The sequence below is a fragment of the Medicago truncatula genome, chromosome 3 (assembly GCF_003473485.1).
Source record: "Medicago truncatula cultivar Jemalong A17 chromosome 3, MtrunA17r5.0-ANR, whole genome shotgun sequence".
NCBI classification, from domain to species: domain Eukaryota; kingdom Viridiplantae; phylum Streptophyta; class Magnoliopsida; order Fabales; family Fabaceae; genus Medicago; species Medicago truncatula.
In genome coordinates this window covers 5,623,813-5,645,424 of record NC_053044.1, presented here as the reverse complement: position 1 = coordinate 5,645,424, position 21,612 = coordinate 5,623,813, and the positions used below count along the sequence as shown (strand labels likewise).

At 32.3% G+C, this 21,612-nt stretch overlaps 4 protein-coding genes across 4 annotated transcripts; 3 read left to right on the top strand and 1 right to left on the bottom strand.

Annotated features, from left to right (window-relative positions):
* Positions 1-303: 303 nt before the first annotated feature.
* On the top strand, positions 304-5,618 carry LOC11413161 (CSC1-like protein At3g54510). Its single transcript, XM_003598622.4, has 10 exons — positions 304-698; positions 1,672-1,815; positions 2,042-2,105; positions 2,262-2,474; positions 2,763-2,957; positions 3,654-3,952; positions 4,068-4,347; positions 4,488-4,766; positions 4,904-5,137; positions 5,290-5,618. The coding sequence occupies exons 1-10, from the start codon at positions 421-423 to the stop codon at positions 5,437-5,439; spliced, it is 2,136 nt and encodes a 711-aa protein (XP_003598670.2). The 5' UTR covers positions 304-420; the 3' UTR covers positions 5,440-5,618.
* A 189-nt stretch (positions 5,619-5,807) lies between these two features.
* LOC11422864 (uncharacterized) lies at positions 5,808-7,285 on the bottom strand. The gene is made up of 2 exons (XM_003598621.4): positions 7,147-7,285; positions 5,808-6,446 (listed from the first exon to the last, which is right to left on the bottom strand). Exons 1-2 carry the CDS (start codon positions 7,161-7,163, stop codon positions 6,062-6,064), a joined length of 402 nt encoding a protein of 133 aa, XP_003598669.1. The 5' UTR covers positions 7,164-7,285; the 3' UTR covers positions 5,808-6,061.
* A 1,614-nt stretch (positions 7,286-8,899) lies between these two features.
* On the top strand, positions 8,900-13,678 carry LOC11409003 (WAT1-related protein At5g64700). Its single transcript, XM_003598620.2, has 7 exons — positions 8,900-9,128; positions 10,328-10,390; positions 11,624-11,740; positions 11,840-12,083; positions 12,593-12,751; positions 13,072-13,223; positions 13,352-13,678. The coding sequence occupies exons 1-7, from the start codon at positions 8,917-8,919 to the stop codon at positions 13,569-13,571; spliced, it is 1,167 nt and encodes a 388-aa protein (XP_003598668.1). The 5' UTR covers positions 8,900-8,916; the 3' UTR covers positions 13,572-13,678.
* A 2,317-nt stretch (positions 13,679-15,995) lies between these two features.
* Positions 15,996-19,737, top strand: LOC11411662 (putative disease resistance RPP13-like protein 1). Its single transcript, XM_003598619.4, has one exon. The coding sequence runs from the start codon at positions 16,089-16,091 to the stop codon at positions 19,539-19,541; it is 3,453 nt and encodes a 1,150-aa protein (XP_003598667.2). The 5' UTR covers positions 15,996-16,088; the 3' UTR covers positions 19,542-19,737.
* Positions 19,738-21,612: the final 1,875 nt, after the last annotated feature.

Below are 21,612 nucleotides of genomic sequence, written 5' to 3'. Positions count from 1 at the left end.
GGCTAGTTTGTGAAACTTGGAAAGCCAAAAATACATTTTAGCCAAAATTCTATTTTACCACACAAATGAAACAATATTACATATTCGCCATAATTTCTATGGTTAATGAAGCAGCAAAATGACACAACTCAATTTTTTGCTTTACAAAAATTTGATGAACACAATGGTATGCATGCAACCAAACTCCAAAGTACCTATGAATTCATGAAAATAAAATAAGTAATATTTAACGCAAAAATATTATTTTCCCACAAAAATAGCATGCAACCATAGCTAAAGTGAGTCACGTCCTCTTCACTTGAATCTTTGCCACGTATTTTCAAAGGTGGCACACAAATCAAATACTCTTCTTTGTCCCTTTAATTTCCCTTTCCCTCTCAAGTATATGTCCAAACTCCAAACTATAGTTGAAATTCGAAAATGAACCCTCATAGTCTTTTAGCTTCTGCAGCCATAAACATAGGACTAGCTTTCATAACACTATCACTTTTCTCCATTCTCAAGAAACAACCATCTCTTGCTTCCATCTATTATGCTCATCGTCTCTCACATCATCACTATATTCATTTTGACTCTTCCTACCACCGTTTTCTTCCTTCCATTTCTTGGATTTCTAGGGCTTATCATGTTACTGAAGATGATATTCTTCATTCTCATGGTCTTGATGCTCTTGTCATCATTAGGCTCTTCAAATTTGGGTTAGTTAACTTTCACTCTCATTCTTCCAAATCTTAATAGCTAGCTAGCTAGCTTATTTCTTTGTTTGTATTTATAGTTTAATTCATATATAGAGTTTTTGGTAGATAAGTTTTATCATGTTTGGATAAATAACTTATAAAGTAAGTGCTTATCATAGGCTATAAGAGAATTTTTGTATAAATTAATGGTTTTGTCTATATACAAGTAAAATTGTCTTGCACCATGCAGAGTATGCCTCTTGCATGGTGCAAGACAGTTTTACTATAAGTGGACGTGACAAGTGTGTTTTGTCTAATATACATGTAAAATTGTCTTACACTAAATGCGCAAGTCACACTTATATTTGGTTATCCTTGACCACACACGTAACTAAATTTGGTTACGGGTGTGACAAGTGTGTCTTTTATAATTGGATCAATAAGTCACATCATATCTCATTTGATTCAATGGTAAGACATAATGTAAGACATGTTGCATGACGCACTTGTGCACTATAGAATTAACCTAAATGATAGGTTGTTTTCCAAAACTAACTTGGATTGTTGATGGAAATAAACTGATAAAAACTAATTACATGTCGTACGGAGTTTTCATAAACTCTTCCAAATAGTCTCAAGTATTCGTGTTGTTGATAGACTCAAACAAGTAACAAATATAAACAAGTTCTTAGTTTATACATATTCTCTGTTTTTATTTGAGTTGTTTTTAGGTAGGTCTTTAAACTATAACAAGTTCATAATTAGATCATATACTTATAATTAGGTTTTGGAATATGGTTGTAATCTATAACGGTTATTTAATTTTGAATAATAAAACGTGCCAGCCGCAGTCCTCCCAAGGCCTCGGGCACAATTTTTCGAAGCTGTTTAAAAGCCATTGTTTCGTTAGTTACATTTCGGCCTTTTACTATATTGCAATTTCGGTTCTGAGTGATGGTATTTTGTTCATTTACTTTTTGTTTTCAATTTGTAGCATTAAGTTTTTTGCAGTGTGTTCTCTCGTTGGGTTGGTGGTACTTCTCCCTATCAATTATGATGGTGTCAAGGAAGATAAAGATAAGAGCTACTCTACTATGGATTCTTTTACTATATCCAATGTTAGAAGAGGTTCTCAAAGGTCAAATTAATTTATTTTCCATATTTAATGTTTCAAGATTTAAAAAAATGAATAAATTTGTGACCGCAGTATGGTATGCAACATCAAATTTTTATGTTTCTGCATCAGATATTTTGCATCGTGATGCAATTGTAACTGATACTACAAATGCGATTTAATCTAGCTCTACGCATTGGATACAAAGCATTGAAACTCATCTATATATGGTTTTATGATTTTCTAACAGGCTTTGGGTGCATTTTGCATGCTTGTGTTTTATATCTTTCTATGGGATGTACCTACTTTATAAGGTGAATTTTTTCAGTTATTTTCATATCTGCTAGCATTATTTACTTTTAGCTAAAAAAGAGAAATGTTGGAAATTTGGAATAGCCATTTTGCTGAGTGAGTTCGTTATTCAAACAAGTTAATATTATAATTGTACTCATAAGACATTTCATCTTCAGGAATATGAAGAAATTTCAATTCAAAGGATTCAACAACTGCAAAATTTAAAGCATACACCTGACCGATATACTGTCATTGTTCGTGAAATTCCATTATGTATTGAACACAAGGCTCGCGACTGTTCTGTTCATCATTTTTTCTCTAAATACTATCCAAACACTTACTATTCCTATCAAATGGTGTATAACACTGAAAATCTTGATGAGTTAATGGTACGAAGCTATAATGTGCATTATTACATCAACGATTCAGAATTGTCGGACGGATACGATGCTTGATGAGAATTTGTTTTTATTATTATTGTTTAAATCCAATCTGGTCTCCCTGTTTTGCCTAATACAAATAATAGTTTTGAAGACATGGAAAAACTTACCCTACTTTTATTTTATCATTGAAGAAAAACAAAGTTCTGTTAATTTGTTCAAGCATCAAAAGAGAGAAATTTAGTTTGAATTTTTCTCTTGTGTGTAATGGATCCTCTAATATTTATTAACATGTAGAACCAGACAAAGTCACTTTCAAGAAAAATAGAGGACTTGAGAGAGACTTCCATGACCAAGAAATGTAAGAATAAGTTGTCCCTATTGGATTTTTCACAACAAAAGACTTCAAAAGTAGATTTGCTTGAGGAAAAGCTTCAAGTCCTTTGTCACAAGATTCACCAGTTACAATGCAAAGACATGCTCAAGGAAAAGGTAACAGTTTATGTGTAATGGTTGTCTAACACTTTTACATAAGTAGAATTTCAAGCATAAACCACATTCATCCCTTTGTACTTAGAGTTGCAATGGTCCAACTCATTCTTCCATGAAGCGTCGTAATCTTTCATAAATCAGACTACACAACTATTCAAGTAAACTCACCATGTAATGTCTAATATCCATATATCAGAGAATGCATATTCCAGAACTAACTTGTACCACAAGTTACTAGTATTAGTGAGATTCTCATTCACAATTTTTTCATGGTGCAATAACAACTTCAAAGATCATTTTGAAATATTGCTAATCAAGGGGACTAGGTTGATATAGCCCTATAACTTCAGTATGAAATTGAGTATTTCAGTTTGTATCATAAATGAAATAGTTCAGAAAATAGAATAATACGGATATGGAAACCAAATTTAAATCAAGGTGGTGTATGGATTCTGAAATTGATAAAGTATGCCAAGTATTTTCCTTTAAGTAATATAAGCATTGTTCCTTCTTTAATCATCAATTACATAGGATTCATTATAACATTTTGTCGTTTCAATATAAAAGACTATTTCGTAGATAATTAATACTACTTTTGTTTGTACATTTGTGTTTTCGTAATTGAAAATTATAATGATTGATGTTTGATAATAAAATCTGAAATCAAAGAATCTTGAATTTTGTATTATATCTTAGGAGTTACCTGTCGCTTTTGTTACATTCAAGTCGCGTTCTGCTGCTGTAGTAGCAGCTCAGTTGCAGCAGCATTCACATCCACTTCTTTGGGTCACTGAACTTGCTCCAGAACCAAGGGATGTTTCCTGGAGGAATTTGAGATTATCCTACAGAGTCCTTCCGCTTTGTAGACTAGGCGTTGTCATTGCGGCATCATTGCTTACAATTTTCTTTGCCATACCTGTTACTGCAGTTCAAGGAATAGCCAAATATGAAAAACTGAAAAAATGGTTTCCTCCAGCTATGGCTGTGCAGTTGATGTGAGAATCTTACACTGAATCCCTTTTGATTAAATGTCAAACTATTCGTCTATAAAGAAAAGATTATTTGTTTCCTTATCTTAAACTGACATGTTGCATATTGTTCATTCTTTAGACCAGGATTAAGCTCTATTGTGACAGGATATCTTCCAAGTGTCGTGCTCAAAGGATTTATATATGTTGTGCCATTTGCAATGTTTGCTATGGCAAAAGTAGCTGGATGTGTTGCAAGAAGTAAGGAGGAAATCAAAGCCTGCAACATGGTTTTCTATTTTCTAGTTGGAAACGTGTTCTTCGTGAGTGTCTTATCGGGATCTCTCCTTGATACACTCGGAAAATTTATTAGCCGTCCTAAAAGTATTCCAAATGAACTTGCCACGGCTGTCTCTGCCCAAGTATGGTATTTCCATTTCTGTCATTCCTGGCATTTTCTGTCCAATTTGCATCATAATTTTGAACGACGTTGAAGCAATAATATGCTTACATTTGAATAGTCAGCTAATGAGTTTGACTTCTTATATACATTTGTCTTCAGGCAGATTTCTTTGTGACATACATCTTGACAGATGGACTATCTGGTTTTTCTTTGGAAATTCTCCAACCTGGCTTACTTATTTGGAATATTTTAACGTCTTGTACTCCTGGCCGTCAAAGAGAGAGGAATCCTTATCTTTATTCATTGCCTTACTTTAGAATCATCCCTTTTGTCTCTCTCTCAATACTAATTGGTTTAGTGTATGCAGTAGTTGCCCCGTTGTTGCTCCCATTTCTCATTGTTTACTTCTGTCTAGGCTATGTTGTCTATATCAACCAGGTATGCTTTTCTAAACTTGTTCATATTGAAAAATCAGCATTTACCTTTCACAATGAAGATTGAAAATGAACATGGCCGGATCTTATGTTTGTCTTCTATGAATGTTGTCTTAAGCAGTACAAAACATGACTTTGCAGATTGAAGATATGTATGAAACTACATACGAAACATGTGGACAATATTGGCCATACATTCATCACTACATTCTCCTTGCAATCATTCTCATGCAGATTACCATGATCGGTCTATTTGGACTCAAGTTAAAGCCAGCTGCTTCCATATCAACCATACCACTACTGTTGTTCACATTGATGTTTAATGAGTATTGCAAGTTGCGTTTTCTCCCTTCCTTTCACCATCAGTCTCTCAAGGTACACTTCTCTCGGAATATATACCATATGGTATAGGATAAGAATAAGTTTTTTCTGAATATGTTTTCTATTTATCATTTCTTATGTCGACGTGAGTTACCATTTCTGTAGCAATTTGTTACACATTACTGAAACTATAACTTCATGGTCAGGATGCGGCTGAAAATGATGAACTTGATGAAAAGTGTGGTCAGTTGGAGTTCCATTATAAGAATGCAGGCAATGCCTATTATCCATCAGGTCTGCAACCAGTGAGTTTCGCGGTATCAGAGTCCAGCTCAACACCATTAGTATCTTCATGATCTTCACTTTTGTAACTTTTTCACTGATTCTTCAAAAAAATAATGATAATTGAAGTATAGAACGAAATAAAATGTATCAGAAGCCAAGAATTATTCAGTGTTGTAACTGCGCAGTACGGAAAACAGCAGTTTGTAAAAATTCTACTACACAATAATGCCAGAGCCACTGTTTGACAGCATTTTGAACTAAATTGCACATGGCGAACACTAGCGATTTGTTCGAATTTTGCGCTATAGACACTATTTAATGACACTGGAATTATTCCTATAGAACTTCACTCTTGATTGATCTGACTTTTGTCCTTGAACAGATCATCCATGCTGCCTTTTTACATAAAGGATATCAGTTTACTTCCAAATCATGCAAATTACAGGGTTACAAGAAAATCCTTTATGTCAAAACTATAATTATTTTCTTGCTAGATTCATGAAGTGTTTGATCGCACATGAAATAGTCACAATTTTACACAAGCAAAGATTTCAGAAAACAAACATACACCACTTGATGCAGGCAAATACAAACAAAAAAAACATTAAATTCAAAGGGGAAACCATGCTCAATATTACACATGGTTACTAGGATGTCAGTGATCTGCAATTCAAAGTATCTATAGGCCTTCTCCTAAAGCCTAACTAGCCACCCCTTTCTCCTATGACTAGGCATAGCAAGAAACATTTCCCTCCAATCAGGATCCATAAATTTTTCACAAGCTTTCATATAAATGTCATCTGTAATATCTTCAATCTTGTCAAGAGCAGTCACACACTCAGTAATTGAAGAACTGGCATTTATACTCTCATTTTCAGCTAAAATAAAAGCTAATTCTGCCTCAGATGCTTGAGTCCATGCTACTAGTGCATTTACCAATGCATTTTTTGAATATTCTTTATCATCTGAACTATCTTCAAGTGTATTCAGTGAATCTGTGTTATCATCTGAACTATCTCCATCTATTTGTGTTGATTCTTGTGAAGATGAATAATGAAATACTCCAGCTGCAATATTTCTGATTTCATATAACTTATAATGGTTATATCATTTCATTTAAAATTAAGCAGCATTATTTTTATGTAAATAGCTAAAGTATATATAGCTGGTCAATACTTCATATTGACCACTAAACCAAATCATAACCCCAGACAAGAAATATTGACCATAAAATAAAACCATATCATTCTGCTGAAGTTTTTCACCTGGTTTCTGAATCTCACCTAAATCTAGTCTATTGCAAACCTATGAAGCACAAACACAGATACGGTCACGTCGACACTTGAAAAAATGACATAATTCAATGTGATCATATCTGTCAATGACATGTGTCAGATATAGAATATGCACTCGAATACCATGATTACCATCTTAGAATTCAAATTTCAATTCAGCTAAATTCCTACAAAACAGTCTTGTAAAATATGAAATAACTTAATCTTTTCTTTTTGGTGTTAGTCCTCTGGCCTTTGTAATCCGGAGTTCGGACAGAGGCAAAGAAAGTCTAATCAATAATTATTTCATTCAGAAATCCAACTTATAACCTCGGATTCATTAATTCTTAAGTGAAATCAGTTGAGTTACTCAACGCCCATTATTCATTAAATAATTTGGGAAGTAGAATGATGGGATCATATAATTTGAAGCATAAAATCAAATATGTAAGATTGATGGAATAGTAAATGAAAGAAAAGAAAGTGTTGAGTTTAGAAGAGAACCTGTTGTTGTTACTCATCCTTGATGCGTGGCGTGGGAGACCATGCCCTTAGCTCGCGCTGTCAGATTTGGGGATTTTGCACCTCAACACCATAAAAAGCACAACGGAATTCCAATTCTGATTTAATAGTTTTTTTTTTTTTTTTTGTCAAGATTTAATAGATTTTTTTTTGTGACAAGATTTAATAGTTATTTACTCCTACCTTCATTTTTACACTCTAAAGCCTAAATATATTCTATCATAAATAAATATTTTTATGAAAAGTAATATTTATAAACATCTTTCTTTTTTATTTTTTGAAACAATATACATCTTTTTTATAAAATGTTTGAATTACAACTCTTTCCTTTTTATATAAGATGTATTTTTTAAAATGCACTCTCTTTATTTATGTCATTGTTATAAACAAATATTTTATTTTTAAATAATTTTTTTTGAAATTTTTTTAAAATAACTTATATATATATATAGTGAATCAGGATCTCTTGACACCAAATATCGAGAACTAGTTTGACATACAATTGCAATCGTCTATCTTTTTTAATCAATGGTTAATCTTTCTTAATATAAGAAAAGAAGATGTTGTGGTAAATTCTAAACTAATCCATGCATACAATCGGCCACGTCCTGATTATAGGGGTAAACTTTGTCTAAATATTACTTTTTGCAACTAAAATCTGATAATTGCTCAAGGTTACTTGTTGTTTTCAAAGTTTAATGCATCATTATTTATAAATTTGTCTCGAATACTCTTAGTTATTTATCGTAAAGAGAAACAAATGAAATTAAATAATAAATGATTAAGAGCATTACTCTCTATGTTCCAAATTATAAGTTTTGTGAAATGAAACGTTATTGTTACTTTTTTATTATACCTTTAATTATTTATTAATTTATCTTCTTTCAATTTTGTATTTTATCTTTTCATACAATTAATAAAAGACACGTTTGATAAATAACTCATAATTTCTCATTTCTATTAAAAATTAATTACATTTTTTAATTTATATGAAATTATATCAAAAGTAACATTTTATTATTCCTTTCCGTTCGAAAATACATGTTGCAATTAAACAATGCACACTTTTGACATAAATTACTTTGATTGTTGCAATTAATCAATGCACACTTTTGACATAAATTACTTTGATTGTTTTTTAGCTAATATATAAATACAAGAGTTAGAATATAATATATTATCTGATTTGTCAATGAATATTTTCAAAATTTTAAATTTTTATAATTTTTTTATCATCATTATTAAACATATCAATGATTAAAATTGTGCATTTATATATGTGAAATAGTTGATTTTGACGTGTACTTAAGAATGAAATAAGTAGTATATACTCTTTCTGTTCCAAAATGTAAACAAAAATGGATCTACATACGTTGATGTATCTAATACAAATTTTAAACGAAATCCATTAATTTTTATTGACCAATTTTTGCTACTCGTAGTCAAAGAAAACAATTTTTTTTAGAGGAAGTCAAAATACAACTTATAAAAAGAAAATGGAATATTTTTCAGCATTTATTCATACTATTGACTTTTTGTTTTACTACCTATTCAAATACCGAGGCAAATTACACCACCACCTCAACTAAATCTTATATTTTCCTTTCCCCTACCTCTTTCATAAGTATTTTTTGTCTCTTTGATTTAACACCAATTGTATATGAGTTGAGCACAGCACATGTTATTTTTGTCACTCTATTTAACACCAATTGTTTGTTTGTTCTCATATACATTTTTTTTCTTTAGACAAATATGAGTAACACAGAGAGAACTCAAAGTATGAAAGAATGGTTCATCTCTTCCCAAGCTCTTCTTAGCATGTTATTAGTGCAAATATTTGGAACTGGGATACAACTTTTATCAAGGGTCATCTTGGTTCAGGGCACTTTCATTTTTGCACTCAATGCATATCGACAAATTGTTGCTGCTGTTTGTGTCGCCCCCTTTGCACTTTATTTTGAAAGGTTATTAATATATTTTAACTTAATTTTGATTTGCCAATAGTTTCATTGATCTAGTAACTAGTATACTCTCTCTCATCTATGATTCACTTCCCTTTTTTTTGGTCAAACTTCACTTCCCAATTTGTTCATGTCTTTGACTATTTTAATTAAATAAATTATATTATTTAAAGGGTATAATATATTTTTAATTATTTTATAGATTATTAATAACATAACTTTTAATATTTTTGTAATTATTTTTTAAGAGTCAATAACCATTTAATTGGAGGTTCGATCCCTAACCGGGTACGTACATATAAAAAGTGTGAGAGACGTTTACCCTTGATATGCATCTTATGATATTAGTCTCGGCCGTTACACATAAATTGAAAGTTTATAGACATATCAATATTTTTTTTTTATAAGTTTTCCTAACAATTTTTTTGATGGTGTCCGGGATTCGAACCCCAAACCTTGCATACATTATACATTGCCCTTACCAACTGAACTAAGCTCGCGTGCACAATTTTTCCTAACAATTATTTATATTAAATAAGCTCATTCAAACACTTTTAATAGGTTAAAAATGTAAAACCTTTTCGTGTATCTATATCCTTTTATTATAAACATTTTATATATAAAATACTTTTTTTTGCTTTCACACATTTTCGGACACATAATCTATGATGATTTGCATGAAAAGGAAATAGAAAAAACCTAAGATGATGGAAGCAATATCACGTGGAACCATATTTTCTTTGAGGCAAACCAAGTTGCCGATACGTAAGCCAATATGTAGTTTTTTAGGTTTTGATATCTATAGATTTTTTAATGAAGTTCCAGAATTTCTGAAGTGTGAATTCAATTCCACATACACTTGTACCGTCGTTAAAATAGTCTTAGGTGATGTTTCTCCCTCATTTTCACCCCAAGTAAAAAATAAAAAAAAAACTAGAGGGCCTACTTAATATTTGTATTAAACTATTAATTAATATACACTCTCTATTAGGGTGGAATTTACTACTCATTACTGCTCTCTCCGCAACAAAATATTTTTTTTTAGAAAAAATACAAAAATATTTGTTTACTCACTTTTGTTTATATTTTATAACGGATGAATCCATTAGTTGTAATCTTATACTATGCTTGAACAATAACTATTGAATCGATTTGGTTATACTTGTGATTTGATATTATTTGTTCGATACTTATGGTTGCAGAGGAGTAGGGCAGAAGTTGAATTGGAGAGTTTGGTTATGGCTTTTCTTTAATGGATTAGTGGGGTAAGCTTATTATTCCTCTTGTTTCTCTTTGAAAACTAGATTGACTTCTCTTTTAAAATTAAATTTGAGCCAACACTCAATGATACTTTAATTTTAATTGTTGGGTTTATGGGTGTCTCTATGTATTATTCATTATTCACATTTTCATTAGACGTGAGATTTTCAACTCACATTTGTTATACAACAATCTTTCTTTTAAGGGTGAGCTCATTTCATTCATATGGCATGCTCCTCCACAAGCGATTTTTTTTTTTCATTCACATGCACTTGTATTGCCGTTGTTGCTTCACTCAACAACACATGTTGTCTGACCACCATTGTCGGGAAGACTTTCGATACTCTTCATTGAACCATTGACTATGATGCCATTTGTTGGGTCAAGTGTGAGTCAATTTCATTCTATTTAATGTAAGGCTTCTACCTCACACTTGTTACACAACATCATCCCTCCTCAAGTGTGAATTCAATTCCACATACACTTGTACCGTCGTTGCCCGTGCTCTCAACATGATACGCCTCCTGAGACCATTCTATTATCAAGACGACTTTTCACACACAAAAAGTTGGTCAAGCTCTTCGCCTAACCTCTAGTGTGAGTCCATTCCATCTAATGTGAGACTTATAACTCACACTTGTTACACAACAATCTCCTCTGAAGTATGACTCCATTCCATTCACCTGGTATGCTTCCCATCAAACACAATTTTTTTCATCCATATAAACTTGTAGCATCATTGCCACTGCACTCAATGAAACATATGTGGTCTGACTACCATTTTTATGAAGACTTTCAATATAAAGAGTCGATTGAACTCTTCGACGAACCATTGACTTTAACACTTGTTAGGTCATGAAGGGAGACAAGGGATCATCCACATTAATTGAGCCGAGAACAATCACAAAAGTGAGTTGGAAACCACATGTTAACTCAAATCCTTTAGAGATATAGATCACTCACTTATATATTACCATCTCACTTATATATTACTCAAAACTCACTTTTCCATTCATTGTGGAACTTCTAACTCACACTAGCTACACAATAACAATAAACTCTTAACCTTAAAATAATTTATTGGAAATGAATTGAACCTCTAGATGAAAGTCTATATGAGATGTTTCTCCCTCATTTTTAATAATATTTGATAAATTAACAACAAGGTATATAGTTTTGACATTATAAAAATCAAGTGAATTTTATCAGTTTCTAACAAAGTGATATATGTATCACAGGATGACAATGGCTTTTGGATTATTCTATTATGGTCTCCGAGACACATCTGCTACTTATGCTGTCAACTTTCTCAACTTGGTTCCCATTTGCACCTTCTTGACTTCTATCATATGCAGGTATCCAAATTAGTTAAAGACACATTAAATTTAGCTACATAAACAAATTAAACTACCATATACTAGTATGTATAAATTTGTGAATGACTACTACTGCAGAATGGAGAATTTGAGTATTAGAACATGGGTTGGTAGAGCTAAGGGTATTGGGGCAATTTTGTGTGTTGGTGGAGCATTAGCTACAAGTCTTTACAAAGGGAAGGAATTTTATATTGGTCCTCATCATCATAGTTCCCATTCTGCAGGGGTTATTTCTGTTGTAGCACATAAAACTCATATGCTTCGTGGAACTTTCTTTTTGGTTGGATCATGTTGCTTTTACACAGCTTGGTTTATTCTGCAAGTATGTATATATGCTCCCCTTTTTCATTTCTCAATTGTATTTTAGGGTTTATATATGTTTACCATATAATATTAGTGATTTTCGGTTTACACCCTGTAAAAAAATTTGTTTAGATTCCAACCCTGTAATTTGAAGATTCTTTGGTTTTAGACCTTCATGACATCAAATTACAGAACTTAAGGTACTTTCGCTCCCAGTAATTCGGTTTACCCTCTGCCATATCATCAATTTTGTACAGTGAAAAATCATGAAGGTCCAAAACCAATATTTTTTTTACAGAGGTAAACCGAAAATTGTTAATATTACATGAGGTAAACATATATTAACCCTAAAATATATTCCAAACTCAGGCATTTTTCATATGTACACTCTCATTCACAACTAACATACATACATAAAGCTTATCATTGTAACTAGCTAGGTTTTGGAGTCTACTTTTTCAGTTTTGTGATGAGAAAATTGTGAATGTGTTATCTAAGTATATATATATATGTTTTAAATTTAAACAGGTGAAGATGGTCAAAGTATTTCCATTGAGGTATTGGGGAACAATGATATCATGCATTATGGCAGCAATTCAGTCAGTAGTAATAGGCTTATCCATAGATTCCAGTAAAGCTGCTTGGAGATTAGGGTGGAATTTACAACTCATTACTATACTCTATTCAGTAAGATCAATTTTTACTGAATTATGCTTACCTTCAAATGGAAGTTGTTATACATTGGATGAATTAATACTATTTGGATATATACTTCAACTTTGAAAATTATATTTACAATTTAGTATGCAAGGCCAGAATGTTTTATTCTAAGAAGATTGAATAGGTAAATTTCTCAAGATTATATAGCCCTAATTAGGGCAATATTATTATTGGATGTGAAACTCTCAAGATTAGGTTGTTTTCTAAACGTTGTAAACTAGGTTTTGAGAATGTGTATTTTGAATAAGGACCATGGACACTGATTATTTGGATTTAATTTTGTGTAGGGAGCATTGGCTACTGCTGCAACATTTTGTTTACTATCATGGGCGATCACAATCAAGGGACCTAGTTATCCTCCAATGTTCAATCCACTTTGTCTAGTTTTTGTTGCCATTTCAGAAGCTTTCATACTTGGTGAACCACTCAAAGTTGGAACGTAAGAATACTTTTCCTTCATCAAATTAGAAAATATAAAAATTAAAAATTGGACCAAATATCAAACCAGTGAGATATCATGATCATGGTTTAATCGGTTCAATCACTAATTCGATAATTTGTTTACAGGTTGCTAGGCATGGTTTTGATCATTGTAGGATTGTACTACTTTTTATGGGGTAAAAGGAATGAGATGCCATGTTCACCACAAACAAATGTAGCAGCTGCAGAATTATCAACAATCATGGTTGATGATCCTACTTTGGCTCAATCAAGAGCTGTTGTAGTACCAAGTTCTTCACCAGATGAAATTGTACATATTGAAATTGATAAAACGGATAAAAACTGATTATTGGTTTTTTCATCAAGATCCTGCATTGTAAGCAGAAATTAAATAAAACTTGTATGAATGTGTTGCTATTGTATTATCTCAATCAAAAAATGGAAGAAAGAAAAGGCCTGTATATTCAAAAGAAATTAAAATTGCAGATTTAGTCACCAAATCATTGCTTCCTCAGCCTTTTCATACTCTATTATCCAAGTTGGGGATGATTGATATTTATCGTCCTCCAACTTGAGCGGGATTTCACACCATATCAGTTAAAGAAGGATTACTTGCGTAGCAAGTAATCATTAGACTGTTAGGTAGTTAGTTAGAGAATGATTATTTGTGCAACAAGTATTCATTAGATAGTTAAGAGTTAGCGATCTTGTGTTTGCTACACATAATAAGCTAACATGGAGACACTCTTGTGTACACATTCAACTTCTACTAACTCAATTCATTAATAAGAAATCTGCTATTTTCATTCATTTTACTCTATTCATAATCAAAAAATTTTAAAAAAAATAGTTGTTTGTGTCCAAAATCTCTGTTTCAGTAAATAGATTAGAATTCCAAAATTAATATTCATATTTTTTAATTTTTTTAACCAAAACGGTTGAGATTGTGTCCAAAATTCATGTTTTTTTCTTCTTCCAGATTTTGGTCAGAGTAATTTGGATCAGGCAATAAAATACGCGTCTCGGGACATGCTTGTGTGTGTATAGTTTGAATTACAGTTAGCAATAGCAATAATTCAAATTAGGAAATGCTAACCGGTATCCCCGAGGCATTGATTAAGGATATCAAAAAAGAAAGTTAGAAATTAAAAATGACACTTTTTAACTTTTTATGGATTGATTATACAATTTTCAATGCAATACTATATAATATATATAATTTCCTTTTTTTTAGTATCTTAACCGGTGTCCCAAGGGCACCGGTTAGTATTTTTCTTCAAATTACCTATGTTTTTTTTTTTCTATAAAAAGTAGACACCCGGTTTTTTTAATCATAATTTAATGGAGTGAGTCGTCACCAAAATAGGAAACTTTTATGGATGCGTGAGGGCTAAGAGTTGACTTCGTTTTAGGTGAGTTTCTAAGATTGTGAAACACAATTATAAACTCTTTGGGTAGTGAAGATTCATTGCAGCAAGAATGTAAGCATTCTTTCTTGTTTTCTTGTGATAATCATTAAGTGGTTGAGAGAGGAAATGAGAGAAATTAAGGATTGCTTTTTGTGAGTAATTGAAGATGATTTTTTTTTTATCATTTTTGTAACTCTCTTATTGTTTTTTGACGTTAACTCTTAAAAAAAAGAGAAATGATAGAAATTAGGGTTTACTCATGTTGAACATTGGAAGATAATTTCTTATATCTCTTTTATATATCTTGCAAAGATTAGTTAATAGTGAATTGGAGAATTATTCTCTCTCAAACCTTAATTTGAGCAAGACTAGGTATAATCGATGAATGTGAGTTGGATGGTGAATCCGAATAATAGGTAGTGTGCGAGTTGGGATGGTGAGTCCAAGTAGAGAAATACTATTTGAGCTTCAGACCGAAGATGGAGTGAATAAAAGTGAAAAAATGGGCTCTGATGTTTTTAATAAGTAATACATGTTGTGTAAAACATAGATTTATATTTTAAGAATGGAAAAAAAAAATATTATAGATGTGATATGTTTGACGATTTGATAGGAGGAGATAGATAGATTGAAAAGAAAGGAAAAAAAAAATTGCTGATTGGATATAGAAATATTAGAGGTGTGTAAATATAAAATATGGGAAGTGGGATGATAAATATTTTATTAGAGAATGAACTTTTAGTTTTGTTTTTTGTACGGCACTTTTAGTGATATATTTATAGGAATTTTTTTACAATAATATATATTTATAGAAATGAAAAATATATTAAACTCAAATAAGTTTCAATAATTGTCCATAAGTCTTAACTTAACTAATAAAAATATTGAAATTGTTAGGTCTAATGTCGGGATTAAGGTTCAAACCCCAACTTTTTCACTTGCGTGCGTGAGTTTTGAATTACTATTGTTATGTTTTCAATTGCTATTGTTATTTATCTATATAGATATTGTTAGGTTGAATATTTTCATCCAGATTTAAACTTAAGACTTCGTTGAATTTCAAGTGGTACATATCACTTCATCTACATAAATATACACACATATTTTTTTTTTACCCCATAGATTCTCTATACTTGAATTAATTCTATGATTCAAAGTTCAAGTTGTCGTGTTGTGGGAGTCTAACATTGTCTTCTAGATTCAATTTTTGCCGGTTAAATATGTGTTTTTTACTTGCATATCACGCCAACTAAAGGTGGCTTAGATTAATGGAACACTTACTTACTCAGCCGTCTCTATTGTTAAATAAAAAAATTATTAAGCATTATGCAATATAATAAAGCTCCATTCAATAATAACAATTTGTCATTAGGTGATTCATCTTCCATTACAATCTTATACAGAACCTCTTACATCAATTTCAACAATTCAAAAACAGAAAGAAAAGAAAAATCATGGCAGAATTGGTTGGTGGAGCATTTCTTTCATCATTCTTTCAAGTGGCTCTTGAGAAATTGTCTTCCAATGATTTCATAGACTATTTTCGTCGAGGCAAACTTGACGATAAACTGCTACAGAAACTTCAAGTTACACTCAATTCTATCAACCATGTACTCGAAGAAGCGGAGACAAAGCAATACCAAAGCTCATACGTGAAGAAGTGGCTTGGTGATCTTAAACATGTTGTGTATGAAGCAGATCAACTTTTGGATGAGATTGCAACCTACACACCAAACAAGAAGCTGAAAGTTGATTCTCAACCTTCTACTAGCAAGGTATTCGACTTCTTTTCATCGTGTACTGATCCCTTTGAGTCTAGGATCAAAGAATTGCTAGAGAAGTTAGAATTTCTAGCAAAGCAAAAGGATATGTTAGGGTTAAAACAAGAAATTTGTGCTAGTAATGAAGGTGAAGTCGGTTGGAAAGCTTTAAAAAGATTGCCAAGTACATCTTTGGTGGATGAATCGAGCATATATGGCAGAGATGGTGACAAAGAGGAAGTAACCAAATTTTTACTTTCCGACATAGATGCTGGCGACCGTGTACCAATAATCAGCATAGTGGGTCTAGGTGGAATGGGAAAAACCACCCTTGCTCAACTTGTGTACAATAACAACATGATACAGAAACAGTTTGAACTAAAAGCCTGGGTCTATGTTTCGGAAACTTTTAATGTTGTTGGACTTACCAAAGCAATTTTACGGTCATTTCACTCTTCGGCAGATGGTGAAGACTTGAATCTACTCCAACATCAATTGCAGCAGAGACTAACAGGAAAGAAATATCTGCTTGTTTTGGATGATGTCTGGAACGGTAGTGCGGAATGTTGGGAGCGCTTACTACTTCCTTTTAACAATGGATCTACCGGAAGTAAGATTATTGTGACCACACGTGACAAGGAGGTAGCATCAGTTATGAAGTCCACCAAACTTCTTCATTTGAAGCAATTGAAGAAGAGTGAATGTTGGAGTATGTTTGTGAGACACGCTTTTCACGGCACAAATGCAAGTGAATATCCAAATCTTGAATCAATTGGCAAGAAAATCGTAGAAAAGTGTGGAGGGTTGCCTCTAGCTGTAAAAGCATTGGGGAATCTCTTGCGAAGAAAATTCTCTCAACGTGAATGGGTTAAGATATTGGAGACAGATCTGTGGTGTTTATCAGAGGGTGAGAGTAACATTAACTCAGTTTTGAGGTTGAGTTTCCATCATCTCCCTTCAAATCTGAAGCGTTGTTTTTCTTATTGTTCCATATTTCCAAGAGGTTATATTTTTTGCAAGGCTGAATTAATCAAGCTTTGGATGGCAGAAGGTTTGTTGAAGTGCTGCAGAATTGATAAAACTGAAGAAGAGTTGGGTAATGAATTCTTTGACGATCTAGAATCAGTTTCATTTTTTCAACGATCAGGATATGTTGATTACAGGTACTTTGTTATGCATGATCTTGTCAACGATTTAGCAAAATCAGTGTCGGGAGAATTTTGTTTGAGAATAGAGGGTGATTGGGAGCAAGATATTCCTGAAAGGACACGTCACATTTGGTGCTCTCTTGAATTAAAAGATGGTGATAAAATATCACAACAAATTTATCAGGTAAAGGGATTGCGCAGTTTGATGGCACGAGCAGGTTATGGTGGTCAACGCTTCAGGGTATGCAACACAGTACAATATGATTTGCTTTCAAGACTAAAATATTTACGGATGTTGTCGTTGAGATTTTGTAATCTCAAGAAGCTAGCCGATGAGATAAGCAACTTAAAGCTTCTGCGTTATCTTGATCTTTCTCGAACCGGGCTAACAAGCTTACCTGATTCCATCTGCACGTTGTATAATTTGGAAACATTGATATTGATTCATTGTCCACTGACTGAGTTTCCTTTAGATTTTTACAAACTCGTCAGTTTACGCCATCTTATCCTAAAAGGCACTCATATAAAGAAGATGCCAGAGCATATAGGAAGATTACACCATCTTCAAACGCTGACTGATTTTGTTGTGGGAGACCAAAAAGGGTCTGATATTAATGAGTTGGCAAAACTCAACCATCTTCAAGGTACACTTCGTATTTCAGGGTTGGAAAATGTCATTGATCGTGTGGATGCAGTGACAGCAAATTTGCAAAAAAAGAAAGATTTAGACGAATTACATATGATGTTTTCTTATGGTAAAGAAATCGATGTCTTTGTCTTGGAAGCTCTTCAACCAAATATCAACCTTAATAAGCTTGATATTGTCGGTTATTGTGGCAATAGCTTTCCAAATTGGATTATAGACAGTCATTTACCCAATTTGGTATCTCTTAAGCTGATTGAATGCAAATTTTGCTCTCGGATGCCACCACTTGGGCAGCTCTGCTCTCTCAAAGAACTTTCAATTTCAGGCTGCCATGGAATAGAGAGCATTGGCAAAGAGTTTTACGGAAACAACTCATCAAATGTTGCGTTCAGGTCCCTCGCAATTTTGCGATTTGAGAAAATGTCTGAATGGAAAGATTGGTTATGTGTTACAGGTTTCCCTTTGCTGAAAGAGCTGTCAATAAGATACTGCCCTAAGTTGAAAAGGAAACTGCCTCAACATCTTCCTTCTTTGCAAAAATTGAAGATTAGTGATTGCCAAGAGTTGGAGGCTTCGATTCCCAAGGCTGATAATATTGTTGAGCTAGAGCTAAAAGGATGTGAAAACATTTTGGTAAATGAATTGCCATCCACCTTGAAAAATGTCATCCTTTGTGGATCTGGGATCATCGAGTCTTCCTTGGAGCTAATTCTACTCAACAATACCGTTCTTGAAAATTTGTTTGTTGACGACTTCAATGGTACGTATCCAGGATGGAATTCTTGGAATTTCCGTAGTTGTGATTCTCTTCGCCATATATCAATAAGCAGATGGCGCTCCTTCACTTTTCCTTTTTCACTACACTTGTTCACTAATCTTCATTCTCTAAAGTTGGAAGATTGTCCGATGATAGAATCATTTCCTTGTGATGGTTTGCCTTCTCACCTAAGCATCCTCCATATATTCAGATGTCCCAAACTGATAGCTTCGAGAGAGAAGTGGGGGTTGTTCCAACTCAATTCTCTGAAAGAATTCATTGTTAGCGATGACTTTGAAAACATGGAGTCATTCCCGGAGGAGAGTTTGCTTCCACTGACTCTTGACCATCTCGAGTTGAGATATTGTTCAAAGCTAAGAATAATGAATTACAAGGGCCTTCTTCATCTCAAATCTCTCCAATCCTTACATATTGATGGTTGCCTTGGTCTTGAGTGCTTGCCTGAGGAGTGTCTACCCAACTCCCTTTCTATTTTGTCCATTAATAACTGTCCGATACTTAAGCAACGGTACCAAAAGGAGGAAGGAAAACATTGGCATAAAATTTGTCACATCCCTATTGTGAGGATAGCTTGACTGATAATTAGCAGATGAAAATGGTATAGATCACATTCACCCATCTGTTTGTATGATGTGTAAAACATTTGTGAATTTTCTTTCACAAAATATGCCATAAGATTCAATATCTCATGCTGTACACTAGCTTATCCATAAATTGTATCATATTTTTTTATCATATTTGTAAATGTTTGATAAGAATATTTTTGTTGTATTTTACCCTCAAATTCATCTGCATTTTAAATATCTATTAACATGTTACCAAGCTGACATATTGCCTTGAGATAAAAAATGAAAACATGTTCTAACAGATATATAATTCTATTATTAAGTTCTTGGAATTCAATTATAATGTGTCTATACTTTGACTGTAATATATTTTCTTATGTTTTATTCAATTAGCTCTTCTTGCAGTGACCTTGATGTGATGCTCAAGTTAGTTTGAGGTTTTGCACTAGAAGATTAGAAGTGAAATCTAATTACATAAGTTTGATTTTGAATCACATGCTGAGGATTTTGGATTGGCCAAGTTCATGCATATATCTCCTTGGATTTCCTCTCCCAGTCAATTACTTTTAGCTAGCTAGCTCCTATGCATATAACCTTTCCTTTACTTCAATTAAACTATCACTTGATATTTCCAATTTTTGTTACTTTTCATATTTTCTTTATGAGGATAGAAATCCGCCACGGGCACACAGTGGATACCATGGATTAAAATATATTTATCACTTGATGGTAAAAAAATTCGCACCCGTGGATATTCGGATAAAATCTACCACGGGCACGGAGCGGATACCTTAATGGATATCCATGAATAAAATAAACGTATTTTTTAACTACCCACTAATTAATGGATACAGATGCAGATTTAATGGTATCTACACCTGCGGATATCCATATCCGCTATTAAACTGAGTAAATTACATAAATAATCTCAATATCATTAAACTTCCTAAGAAAACAAACACCCCAGATATTATGAGTGTTATCGGTTATTACGCTCCTTTAAAAGGATGTGAAAGTGGTTGAGATTGTTGGAAGCAAGTGCTTTGTTTTTGTTGAATATGATGAGCTTTAGTTATGTTTTTGTTAAATCAAATAACTTTATTTTAATTAAATGTAAGGGACTTTATTTATGTTTTTGTTGAGTCAATGATCTTTGTTGTTATTGTAATGTATGAATATTATGTTTTGCTAAAAAGAAAAGAAAATGTATGTGAAGAACTTTTGTTTCTAAATTTTAGCTAAAAAAAATTAAACAAATTTTTTATTTTATTTTTATAATATTATTCATGGATATCTATATAAACCCGTGGATACCTCAAAATTCGCAGATTATCTATTAAACGGATATCCATGAGGATATAGATTTCATATTTATCTAACGGAGGGGACACGGATATCACACTATCCGCATCCATGAATATCCATTTATTCCTATATGAGATGAGATAAGGTTTGTTTATGATATTGGAGAATATCAATATATTCTTGTAGAGCAATATTATTTGAACATCCAAAAAGCAACTTTTTGACAACCATAATAGAAGTACACAATTTATAAGGCTATGAGAGAGAGAAATAACTACTTTTAAAATGAAATAATACTTATACTTATATGATGTTGGATAATTATAAGGTTGTAAACATAACATTTTTCATTGTTGAATGAAATATTTTATTGACTTGATCTTATTATTATACTGAATTATTATATATGCTTCTTTTTACTATGTAAATTTAGATGTTATTATTTTCTAATAAGTTACATGATTTCAATATCATTAATAGTTGGAGGTAAAGTCATACATTATGTGTTACCAAAAAAAAGCCACACATTATGTGTGTAGAGAAATAAATAACATTAATATTGTTATTAAGTTTTAATTTGGATGGATTAATTTAGTTTCCTTAGAAAAAATATTGTTATTAAGTTGAGTGAATTTATAAAATTTAAAGTATCACATTAAAAGAATAAATTTGCTAAAATTTATGAGGATAGATATATAGCAGTCTAATGTTCACAATATTCTTAATCTTAATTTTTGTTTTTTTAAGGAACAATCTTAATCTTAACATAATCCTT